This window comes from Pagrus pagrus (assembly GCF_965226575.1).
Source record: "Pagrus pagrus genome assembly, chromosome: 3".
NCBI classification, from domain to species: Eukaryota; Metazoa; Chordata; class Actinopteri; order Spariformes; family Sparidae; genus Pagrus; species Pagrus pagrus.
Window position 1 is genome coordinate 19,041,093 of NC_140187.1, and position 12,626 is coordinate 19,053,718.

A 12,626-nucleotide genomic window follows, 5' to 3' on the forward strand; every position below is an offset into this window, starting at 1 on the left:
GTTCATCCATTAAAGGGGCAGTCTGTAGTTTTGTAGAATACATACAAACTCAGAATTTTTTTCTCTCCCATAACTGAATAAACGAGCTGTTCTCAGAGGAAAATAAGGTCCCCAGAACACTGTTTGAAGCTAGAAAGGTGGCAGGGTCCGCCACATATAAACAAAGTAAAACAGCATGAAACTGTGTTGTCCTTTACCGTCATTTTGTTTGTTCAGTTTATTCAGTCATGAAAACTAGCAGAGTTTGTTTATGGAGTAAAAAAAAAATCTTCAGTCAATGAAGATCTTTCGCTTCTGATTAAAATTTCTTCTCCAAAACTACACAGTGGCCCTTTAACTGCGGATGTGCTTTAAGGCAACTCTTTATCTCGATCATTGAGCAGACAAAATGTCTGGATGGGTGTGTTTCTGCGAGAAGAATTTCCTCATTGAGGACATTTGAGTCTTCTAATCTAATCTAATCTAATCTAATCTAATCTAATCTGTATATTCCACCTTGGTGACAGTTTGCCGCGCAGGCTCTCGTTATTGGCCTGTTCTTCGAAATCACAGCGGGGTCAGGAGGATGTGCTTGATGTATTATTAATGTCGCCACAGTGTAAATATCAGTTGCAGTGTCCTTCCTCGAGTTCATCCGCTGAGACTGCAGCAGACTCTCCGGGCCGGGCAACCCCCGTCCCTGTGTGTGCGTGCGTGTGCGTGCGTGTGTGTGAGTGTGTGTGTTTGTTAGAAAAAAGTTCACGTCCTGATTCTGTGTTTTCTTCTTCTTCTTCTTCTTCTTCTTCTTCTTCTTCTCTAAGATGCAATGACGTCAGGAAACGGCGTCAAGCAGGCGGCAGTGTCGGCCGGCCGGGGCTGCACGCGCTCCCTCTCCAATTATTGTCTGTCAATCATGCGCGAGGAGAGAAAGAGCGAGATAGAGAGAGAGAGAGGAAAACTAAAATACAGCCCAGAATAAACTTTTAGCCATTAAAAGACCAATAACAGAGGAGAGGAAGAAAAAAAAAGAGCAGTAACTCGCTAAATGAAACTATAACGCAGCATGAAAAGATCTGGTTGCTTGATTTTAATGTAATTAAGTTTGTAGATAATTTAGCCCAAACACACACGTCATCGGATGTCGATTCAGGCTGCCTGAGCACAGTGGTACTTCAGACATCTGAGTGTTTTATTTAGAGGGCATTGCTGCTTATTTATGTCATTAATTAAAGTTTCCTGTGTGCAGCAGAGAGGCTGCTCATGTCTCCATACAGTCTAGATAAAAAGAGGCAGTAAGCTGTACTTCTTCCGCTGTTAGTGACGATCCCATCTAAAATCTAATGTTTATCTGATTGAATTATCATCAGTAATGTGTCTGCATGTAGTTCCTATGAGACCAATAGTCACAAGATAGAAGAAAAGAAATAAATAAGCTATAAGAATGTTTGTTTACATCCTATTTATTCTAACTTCATCATGATTTTTCTGGGAATATAGCGATGAAACAATAAAATCCCACAAAGTACAACAAAGTCACAACACAGCAGCCAGATTACGCCTCTCCAAATGAACATTGCATAAATATCTTAGTGATTTTCTGCGCTGGGGAACCGCCTCTGAGGTTTTGTTAGAGGTGTTGTGCAATTGGCTGAGTCCAGGCTTTAATGGAGACTCCGCCTCGGAGCTTGACAAGCCTGCCCCGCGCTGTCAGCCACAGTTAGACGTGTTGCTTTAAGTCCCGGTGGACGCAGTTTACTCTGACAAACACCAGCCGAGAACTGGAGAGGACCTGCAGCAGCTGAAAGAGGACAAGACCGGGGACATTTTCCACAGAGACGCGACTGATCGGAGGCTGCGGGGGAAATAATACTGGCAGAGGTAGGACGCGTTTATGTTGCTGTCATGCTGAGTGAGGATCTTAATGAGTTAGGAGAGAAAGGGCGCAAGGAGAGTGATGTGGGAGTAGATGTAAGTGGGTGGAGATGTGTTTTTATTTCATCCTTTAAATCATTTTTTGTGCATCACCGCAGGAGCTGCTGCCTTTAAAATATTAACATGTGATGTTTGCTTGCTGCAGGTTTCCAGCGTCACACTCGATCTTCCAGGAGAAGAGAAGAGGTTTAAAGTCAGAGGAGGAGCAAAAACTAAAAGCCCTCTACTGTAAATGGACACAGTGAAGATCTCATAAGGGACAAGTATTTCAGATCATCCCTGGATAATTCATTGACCGTATACGCGCGCTACACAGAGCCGCAGAGATGGATGTGGCTGCTGATCAGCCCCGCTGGATGCACCACCACGCCGTGCTGAACGGACAACACCCGGACTCCCACCACCCGGGCCTGGGCCACAACTACATGGAGCCCACGGCGCAGCTCCTGCCTCCAGATGAGGTGGATGTTTTCTTTAATCACCTGGACTCGCAGGGGAACCCGTACTACCACAACTCCGCCAGGGCCAGGGTGTCCTACAGCCAAGCGCACGGTAAGATGGAGCCACTGGTGCAGGGTGAATAAAACGTATACAAGACAGAAAGTCACAGCTGGATTTATAGTTTATATCTCCTCTGATGACGTGATTTAGTTTTTTTTCTTTTTGATAACATTCAGGTCATTTATTCTATTTTAAGGCAATCAGAGTTAAACATCGTGAGAGTTTCTACAGTTTGAAACGTGAATTAAAATGTGAATTGTTTTCTAGCTCTGTCCTTAAATACATAGCTGGCACATGAGTCTGATAAAGTGGTTTGTTAATGTTGTGATGTTTGTGATTTTAAATTTAAAAGTGACACATTTACGCAAGTGAAAACGCGCAACATATTTTGGGATAAAAAGAGATAAAAGGCAGATATAAATGCATGTTTTAATTCAGGGAAATGCTGGTTTAATTATGGGAATTTAGGCTGCTTTGTTTACACGTTTAAGTCAGGTCAGAGTCCAGTGAATCAACAAGTCTCGCTTATTTTGCATCCAAGCGTGCGTGCCACAGCACACACCAGCATCCGAACCAGCCTGCCATCATTTATAATATAAATAATCTGCTTTCTCTTTATTTCCCAGCTCGTCTGACGGGGACTCAGGTCTGCCGGCCTCATCTCATCCACAGCCCGGGGATTTCGTGGCTGGACGGAGGGAAAGCAGCCCTGTCCGCTCACCACCACAACGCCTGGGCCGTGAGCCCCTTCAGCAAGCCGAGCCTGCACCACCACGGCTCCGCGTCCCCCGGCGGCCTCTCCGCCGTCTACCCGTGCGGCAGCAACTCCAACACGGTCTCCGCATCCTCGTTAACGCCGCCGTCCCACTCCAGCCCCCATCTGTACACTTTCCCCCCCACGCCTCCAAAGGACGTATCTCCGGACCCGGGGGCCACGTCTCCCTCCGCCACCAGAATGGACGAGAAGGAATCTATCAAATACCAAGTGTCGCTGGCGGAGGGGATGAAGATGGAGGGATGCAGTCCGCTGAGGAGCAGCCTGGCCTCCATGAGCGCGCAGACACCCTCCACCCACCACCCCATACCGACGTATCCGACCTACTCGCTCCCGGCGGCGCACGAGTACGGCAGCAGTCTGTTTCACCCCGGCAGCCTGCTGGGAGCTTCACACGGCTTCACCCAGAAGAACAAAGGCAAGACACGCTCCTGCACCGGTGAGTCCGCTGGAGACACACCACGGATCAGCCACAGATATAATAAAACACATATTTACACAGTGATCTGACTTTAAAATGTGAGTTTATGACGGTCTTATCACAGGTCTGATCTCACGAGTCCAGTGGCAATTAAACTAAAATTAAAGGTACAGTCAGGCTCTTTAAAAGTAATTAAATATCTATATTAAAATGTCCTATGGCACAATGCTGTGGGTAATATTTGTTTATTTGGGTATAAAGGTGAGCTCATAGTGCAGCTTTGCATTGTTTCACACTGTTTGTTTTTAAATGTCACCTTTATAATTCACATATAAATTTGTTAATATCCCCATAAGAGGATTATTTTACCATCACAACACATTTATTAAAAGTGAGGTCGTTGATTTATAAGATTATTATCACATAACTGTAAATGAGCCACAAAGAAAATAAGGTATTTAATTTTTCCAGGAACACCTACCAATTAAACTTTATTTGACTCATGCAGCCTGTCATTGAGAATATTCTCCTGTTATTTGAGCACATTTATTGTTTTAGAATTTAAAAAGCCTGTGACGGTAATTTAATATATCCCAAATGTAATCAGATTACCATCTTTCCAAACGCAGCCAGCCTGTAAAAAGATGTGCAGACTGTGATTTGAGCATCACGCTTCTTTATAATTTAATAAATTGTATCGGAGTGATGATCTACAAAATATGAAAATACAATTTTTAAAACAATAACTGTTTTAGGAGGCCTGAGCCTTGCTGCACTGTCAGTCCTCCAACACAGAGCCACTTTGATAATCCTCTTTTGTTAAGCGTGACTCTGTAATTACGTCTGATCTGGCTGCAGCAGCAGCAGCACAGTGATCTGGATCCAGCCCAGAGGTGTGAAAGGAAGATCCGCAGGTGCACTGAGCCAAAACCTCAGTATTTAGGCTAGGAGTCGCTTCTCTGTTACATAAGACATTAATACATTGTCCTGATTGTTACTTGATTACAGAGCAGGAGATTCCCATCTTAGCCCTGAGTGTGTGTAACCAGTTTATTAAGAGGAGGCTGACCTAAACTCACCTGAAACAATGTGTTTTTAAAGGAGTATTTTTATGACTTTATACTAAAAATCACAAGTTATGTGACACTGATTGTAACATTTAATTCAACGTTTTTTTAATATAACATTGACATAAAAGTTGTGATCTTTAATGGTTGTTGGTGCAGCTAGAAAATCCACATATTAATTTTATTAAGTGGGATTAAATGGCTCTGCTTTTAAAAAATGAAATTTACCGTATGTTTAACAGGACATTGAAGCATTGCTATTGAATCAATGGCTTTGGCTGTTTTGGTGCTTCTGCTGATGCAGCTGTAAAAGAGTCACTTTATATTCTTGCATACTATATGTTATGTTATGTATATGCACTTTAATTTGATATTAAAGGTATTGTTTGTAGAGGTCCACATGTCCACACATGTATGCATCAAATGAACTCAGAAAACCATTTTATGTAAATATTTAGCAGTTTGGAGACAATACACAGGATCAAAAAGTGCAGGGGGTTTGTATTCGAGCTGTAAAGCTTCATAAATGTCTCTGTGTGTTCTCCATCAGAGGGCCGCGAGTGTGTAAACTGCGGAGCCACCTCCACGCCTCTGTGGAGACGTGACAGCACCGGACACTACCTGTGCAACGCCTGCGGGCTGTACCACAAGATGAACGGCCAGAACAGACCGCTCATCAAACCCAAACGCAGACTGGTGAGTCCCATGAGTGTATATAAGAGTGTGTGTGTGTGTGTGTGTGTGTGTGTGTGCGTGTGTGTGTGTGTGTTGAGGAGGTGGCAGTAAATAACATGAGTGTAAGGTGGAGGCTGAGGAGGAGGGGGAGGAGGTACAATTCCAGGAAAGTTATATTTTCCCAATCAGTTTCCAGGAATTGTGTTCCTCGCTCACCTCTCGCTCCTTCAGCTCAGGTTGTTAGCAGACTGTTGTTTCTGTTATCATTATTACTCCAACTCCTGATACTGTCATTGATAGCAGGACCACAGCCTCGTCCCTCACTGACAGTTTGTGGCTAATAATGCTGCTGTGTTTTGTAGGATGTGTGGGTTTGTTGTTGGCAGCAGAGCATCCTCATCCAGGCAAAACCATGCATTTCAAATTTGGTGATTTTTGAGTTTTTCAAATAAACTGAATGATTTAGTGTTCTTCTTCTCTGACTATAATAAGCCATTAGGAGAGTAAGTGGATTATGTGAAAATGTTACGTCACAAAGCTGTTTTTAACCCTGACATTTCGGAGATAACGTGGTTTTCAAAGGACAGTGAGAGTCTGTCTCAGGGTAAGAGGGACAAAGCGGCTTTGGAGTTGGTTAAAGTCAGATATTTCCCATCATGACCAGCTGCAAACATCAGTACAACTTCATGTCACGCTCATCCTACAGAGAACCCTTAAACTGTGTAAACACACAAGTCATTTTAGTTTTTAAAAGAATTCACAATTTTACAAAGTGAAATATAATTTTAATTAAATAGCCTACTTGAAAGCCGGGCGTCAAATATGCTAAAAGTTCTGTCATTGCATGATTATTTTTTTTTAACTTTGTTAAAATAATAATAATTATTCCTACTAGATGATAATATTTATAATAATCTCAAAATAAAGCAGTATATTTAGAGCCTCAGTGTGTTTGTGTGAGGCAGCTAAATGAAGACAGTCAACACACACTGCTCATTAAATCAGCAGGATAACACCCGACTTATAGAAATGTTTTTCTTTAATTGTTTTATTTCGAAGGGACCTTGGACAAAGTAAAAGTAAAAGTGTTTTTTTATTTTATTTTTATGAAAGCAGCGTTTGTATGGTCAAAGACGCATTATTTACCGTAATCTAACATATAAACGCACGACAAAAGTGCGCAATTTCACACTCAATTAAGGCAGACAGGTCAGTAGAGAAACGTCTACCCGGTAAGAAGTTACCCAAAATTCAAAACAGATTGTTTTGTGATGATCTAGAGTCCACCGTAGATTACTTTAAGTAATAAAAGTATATTTTATTCACCTGATCAGATTCTGTTTTTGCGCATGTTGAGTCTGCATCGCTGCGTCAAAACAGGTCTAAACGTGCCCGCGCTGACCTGAGGAGCACGTCTGCCCCACGCTGAATATACGAGCGTTTATTCCTGCGTCGTCTCGCTACAGCTGCACACATTCAGCCGTATATCAGGCCTGGTTTCCGTGTGGCTCGGCCGGAGCTCGCAGCTCTCCACAGCGTCTTGCGCTCAGCCGCAGCAGCAGCAGCCTCCAGTTGTTTCCTATCCGGATATCTGACCGGTCCAGATAAAGCTGCGGGGCCAGCGCCTGTTTCCTCCTGCGGCCTCCTGACTACAGGACCCGGAGCTCGCTTCATAGCGGTCAAGCTCGCCACCACAGAGAAAGTGTACAGCACAGGGAGCATTAAAAAACACAGAGGGTCATTTTGGAAAGTCATGGATGCTGATGAAACAGGGCAGCAACCATGGAAACTGTTAAGTAGGCCTGTTGACAGAAAAAAAAAAGAAAAGAAAAGCAATAATCATGGAAAATAATTGTGTTTTTATGTAATAGCCCACACATATTTTTTATATGTGTTATTTTGAGGGTGCAGATTAATGTATGAATTAATAATTAAATTAGTTAAATGCATGAAATAATCAGGTGTGAAGAATTGGGATTGAGACTCTGACTGTCAGAGCTTCTTACTCATCATTTTCAACTAAGTAGCTACAGTGCTTTGTTCATTGAATTTAGCATTTGTAATAATAAATGTACTGTATCAAATTAACTCTGCTCATGTGACACAGACATTTTTGCTTGAAATCTGCAGTCAAAACATTGGGGTAACTCCCACAAACTGAATATGTCACATAGGTGAGCACACAACAATTTGTCACTGGACAGAAAATGAATCTTTAAGGAACAAAAGAAAAATATTTACTGGTTGTAGCCTCTTAAATGTGATTATTTTCTGTTTCTTGACAGTAAACTGAATATTCTGGGGTTTCGTGATCTGAAAAGTGTCACTGTGGTCTCTGGGAAATTGTGATGTGTGTTTTTCACAATTTCTGAAGTGTTATAAAACAAATCATTAATTCATTAAGTGAAAAAAAGAATCTGCGGATTAATTGATGGCCCTTATGTCATGAAACAGTTCAATTCAAGAGATTAGAAACTTTAACTACAACTGAATTATGTTCTTGAATGTTTCCTCAAACTAACCTCTGCTGTCTGTTTGTATGACCTCTAATCAAAACTTAATCCACCTTTTCTCCTCAGTCTGCTGCCAGACGAGCAGGCACCTGTTGTGCTAACTGTCAGACGACCACCACCACACTCTGGCGGCGCAATGCAAATGGGGACCCAGTGTGCAATGCCTGCGGCCTCTACTATAAACTGCACAACGTAAGTCTTTGACTGCTGATTGCCACGTTGGGCCCGCACAAAGCCTGCAGGGTCAAGTAGACGGGAAGTAGGCAGGCAGGTTACACTGATTGTTGAGGGATAAGAGAGAGAGAGAGAGAGAGAGAGAGAGAGAGAGAGAGAGGGTGAGGGTTGTTTTACTCTCAGACACTGTTGGACTCGTTGGTGTTTTCTTTCTTTGTGCTTTATTGTTTCCATGGTAGGCGTAATCCCCTCGAGAGTCACAATGGTGGGACTGTTGTTGAGTGGGACCGCCATAAGGCCAGTCTCCTTATGAATAGCATTAAGACTGGAGGCATCAACACGGGGATGTATATTTTCAAAGGATGAATCAGATTAAATGCTGTTTTTTTCTTGTTGTCAACAAATCTTTTAAAACCGTTATGAATTCATAAACAAGTTGTCTATGTAGCCAAAGCCTTTTACACCTCATTCCTCTGTGTCATAGAGCGCCATTGTTGTCCAAAAACACATCAGTTAGCCACAGCGCTACACATACACTGTGCTGGTGCAAGAAATACTCACAAGGGTGCTGACTGTGTATTAATCCGCAGCTGAAAATAGTCCCCGGAAATTTGCTTTATTTACTCCTATTTGAGTAACGTGTGCTAAAAACTACAGTGCCCAGCTGTCAGAGACAATTATTCAACCTTTTTTACATATACTTGGAATACATTGTTTGATTTACATCCTTAGTAGTAACCAATAGGCCACAGACAGGATGAGGAAGTAGGAAAGTATCATCCCAGTCGCCAGGATAAATGTTGTCAATGTATGTTTCTACAAAACCACTGATATGTGGCAACTTTATGTTTTTTTCAATTTTCTGCTTATGCTCCGTGTAGGTTTAGGCACAAAAACCACTTGGTTAAGGTTAGGAAAAGATCATGTTTTGGCTTAAATGACTTGTTTTTCTCAGCACAAACACCCGGTTTTGCCACCTTGAACACAGCTGGCGATGTCCCAGCCTCATGTCAAAATTATGTTTTTTTGTCATGCTTATAAATGTTGAAACGCTGGTCCCGAGTCAGAAATATCCAGTGGGTTCACACGTACTAATGTTGAAACCTTCAGACATGACAGCTGGGTCATAAACATGTAATATGAACGTAATATGAGACGTTTTGTAAAAATGTCAAAACGGTACGTATCTTACGACACGTACAAATGTGAATGCATCAGTGGTTTGCAGGAATGATAACTGCCAGCATTTTATCCTGGCGAATGGGCTGAAAGTATTGAGAGAAGGACCGATGCAAAGTTAGTTTGGTCTTTTCATACCAACAAAAATAGAGAATATTGCTTTTCTTTTCCTTTAAGGAATTACCAAACTTGATAAAATACATTCCATGTTTTAAAATGTATTTGATAACATTTTCATAAAATTCATTGTGTCTGAGTTTGAACTTCACCTTCAACCTCACTTTTTCCTCTCTACACAGGTGAACAGACCTCTCACCATGAAAAAGGAGGGGATACAGACACGTAACCGAAAGATGTCCAACAAATCCAAAAAGAGCAAGCGGTGCAGCGATAGCTACGAGGAGTTCTCCAAGAGCCTGCACGACAAGAGCTCCCCCTTCAGTGCCGCCTCTCTGGCCGGACACATGTCCATGGGCCACTTGCCACCTTTCAGCCACGCTGGACACATGCTCCCCACACCCACCCCGATACACCCTTCCTTTGGGCACCCCCACCACTCTAACATGGTGGCGGCCATGAGCTGAGGGGGCGAGGAGAGGGGGTGACATGTAGGAACGCTGTGAACCTGAGATGAGGGTCTCACTAGAGGAGACTGTGTACAATGTTACAGACACGCAGTTTGTGGTGTCTTCGTCTTTGATTGTCTCTTGATTGATTATGCCCATGGTATGTTGGCGACCAGATGTATCGTGGGAGGAAAGGACATTTTTTACTCCTTATCTATAGGTACCTATTTTGATGGAGGAAGATATTCTGCTTCCTGTCGACCAGGCACACTCATGTAAACGTCATTGCACCTCATAGTTATTTCCCCGCTGACAGCCTGACTGAAGGCGGTGTGGTTCAGTATGTGCCGAACAGGTTTATAGTAACTGTGAATATTGTAAATGTGTGAGAGCGAAGGGGACGTCCCAGACAGAGCGAACCTCCTTCACGACATTAAATGAAAAATATGCTGGATTTTTTTTTCTCTCATGGACACTTTTAAAGGAATTTTCAAAAAAAAGAAAACAAGCAAACAAAAAAAAAGTTTATGAATCTTAATTTGACACTGTTTATTGTAATTATTGTGATTATAATTATTATTGTTATTCAGATAATTTATTTTCACTGCCTTTGTCTTCTTTTACTATATCACCTGAATCATAATATGGATACTGTTATCCCAGTTATGAATATATTTTTAGCTGAAGCGCTTTCTCTGAGCTGGTCAACATTTATACTCGTAAGAAATAAAGAGATCAAGTTCATTATTCCATCTGCTCCTTCTATTCAATATCCAATATTCAATGTTTAAGTCATCATAATAAGGACAGATACAGAAATTCATACTGCTGATTGTGCTGTCCTCTGAGCCTCACAGGGACAAGGTATCACGCTGAAACACAAGATTGTATGTCTTACATATACAAATGTCTCTCTTACTTAACGCACTATTAGACGTTTAATTAATAATTAAAAGCTACAACACCTATTTGTTTCTTTGTACCATTATGACAACTCTCCTGTGTTTACCATCTGTGCATCGACTGCTCTGATGCTTATCTCCGCAGTGACAGATTGAAGGAACAGAGATGAGAAGATTGATACCACTCTCATGCCTGTCTGGTAAATATGAAGCTACAACTGGTTAGCTTAGCTTAGCATAAAGACTGGAAACAGTGAAACAGCGAGCCTGGCTCTGTCAAGAAGCTACAAAATCCAGAAACCTGTGAACCCCCGTAAAACCAGAACATGTCATTTACATTTTTTTTATATGTATGGATTGAACAAGGACTTTATCTTAGAAAGGAGCCCGGCTAGTTGTTTCCAGACGTCATGCTAAGCTAAGCTAACTGCCACCTGGCTGTAGCTCCATACTTCTCTAACAAAATTGATGTTTTTATCTTAATCGCTGCCAAAAAGAATTAAAGGTGAGATACATAAGAATTGGCCACCTGTCGAATTCATAGTCCAAACAAATATGGGGCAACATATCAGCAGAGTAACTGCTCGTTGCTGCTAACCGCTAGCTAGTAAGCTCAGTTAGCCATGCAGCTAGTGGTTCTATTATCCGCCATACTGGAAGCCACTTTACCATGTGAGGAACATCTTTGCAGCTGAACGAGGGGGAAGTTCTCTGTACAGTTCAACTTTCCATCAGCCTGTCTATCATGACTTTTGATCTGTCTAACATCCTGCCAGCGTCAGAGAGTTCATGCTTGCTATTTGTCACCTGTCACAAATAGCTGAGAATCCGGTGGCCACTGCATACTGTTCATAATAAAGACACCATATAAACCTGGCAGTGACGACTGAAGAAACTTATTTCCCTTTGGATTCTACAAACTTAAACTTTGATAAGACAAAGAAAAAACACAAACATCTTAACAAGCCGTGATGATAGTTACAGTGTCTATTAAACCAGTGGTTCTTACACTGACACAAATTAGACCGACGGACCCCATTTGACAAGAATTTGTCCCAAGGTCCTTCATCTGATAAGGATTTTGCTTGAAGATGTTTTATCACAGAAAGCGTGTGAGAAACACGCCCGGACTAGTCCTAAATTCTGTCACTGTGTTGTTTATGGTTGGAATTATAGTGAAAATAAATTATTCCTTGTTTTTCTAGATGATCTTTGCAGTTATTTTTATTGCGTTCAAGTTACCCATCTAACCCTGGTTGAACTGCCACTCTAATAACAGGTTACTTCAGAGAGCAGTGGAGATTAGTGGGCCATATGTTCCCACAATCCCTGTTGCATCTGCTCATTGGATAATACTCTTATGAAATTGGCCTTCTCATTATCAGTCTGTTACATGATGCTATATACTTACAGTGATATAAGACATCCTCTTTTACACACTGACCCTTTTACTATAAATATTACGTCACTGCTAACCATGTTACGTACAGTATGGTTTAGAGTTTTGAATGAAATGAAAGTCATCTTACTGATATTTATTTTCTCTAGTCTTTATTTGCAAGTTTGGCATTGGGGTAATGCAAAAGTAATGGAAAGAAATATAGTTACATTACTTTAAAATTGTGATACTTGGATTATGTTACTGACTACATTTTGTGAACAGGTAATTAGTAGCAGTGGGAGTACATGTTTAAAGTAATAACCCTGGTTTTAAAATATTACTTTGGTAAAAGTGAAAGTAACCTATATGAAAAGTAGTTGAGTAAAAGTCTTAAAGTATCTGATATTAAATGTACTGAAGTATCAAAAGTACATTTCTGCCAATAAATGAACTTAAGTATCAAAGTAAAAGTGAATTATTTACATATTTTCTTATCGGCCCTGATATCCAACATTTCTTTTGATTATCAGAATCAGTGTTGTTCTTTATCCAATTGCAGAT

General features: G+C 41.4%; 1 protein-coding gene across 1 annotated transcript; it reads left to right on the plus strand.

The window, feature by feature from the left end:
• The first annotated feature begins 1,713 nt into the window (after positions 1 to 1,713).
• gata2b (GATA binding protein 2b) lies at positions 1,714 to 11,560 on the plus strand. Its single transcript, XM_084348478.1, has 6 exons — positions 1,714 to 1,857; positions 2,057 to 2,463; positions 3,039 to 3,626; positions 5,226 to 5,371; positions 7,930 to 8,055; positions 9,516 to 11,560. Exons 2-6 carry the CDS (start codon positions 2,238 to 2,240, stop codon positions 9,798 to 9,800), a joined length of 1,371 nt encoding a protein of 456 aa, XP_084204604.1. The 5' UTR covers positions 1,714 to 1,857; positions 2,057 to 2,237; the 3' UTR covers positions 9,801 to 11,560.
• The last annotated feature ends 1,066 nt before the right edge of the window (positions 11,561 to 12,626 follow it).

Coding starts and splice junctions, on each gene's coding strand:
- gata2b (XM_084348478.1), top strand. CDS start 2,238: ATGGATGTGGCTGCTGATCAGCCCCGCTGGATGCACCACCACGCCGTG. Junction 3,627..5,225: donor CAAGACACGCTCCTGCACCG/GTGAGTCCGCTG, acceptor GTTCTCCATCAG/AGGGCCGCGAGTGTGTAAAC. Junction 8,056..9,515: donor TCTACTATAAACTGCACAAC/GTAAGTCTTTGA, acceptor CTCTCTACACAG/GTGAACAGACCTCTCACCAT.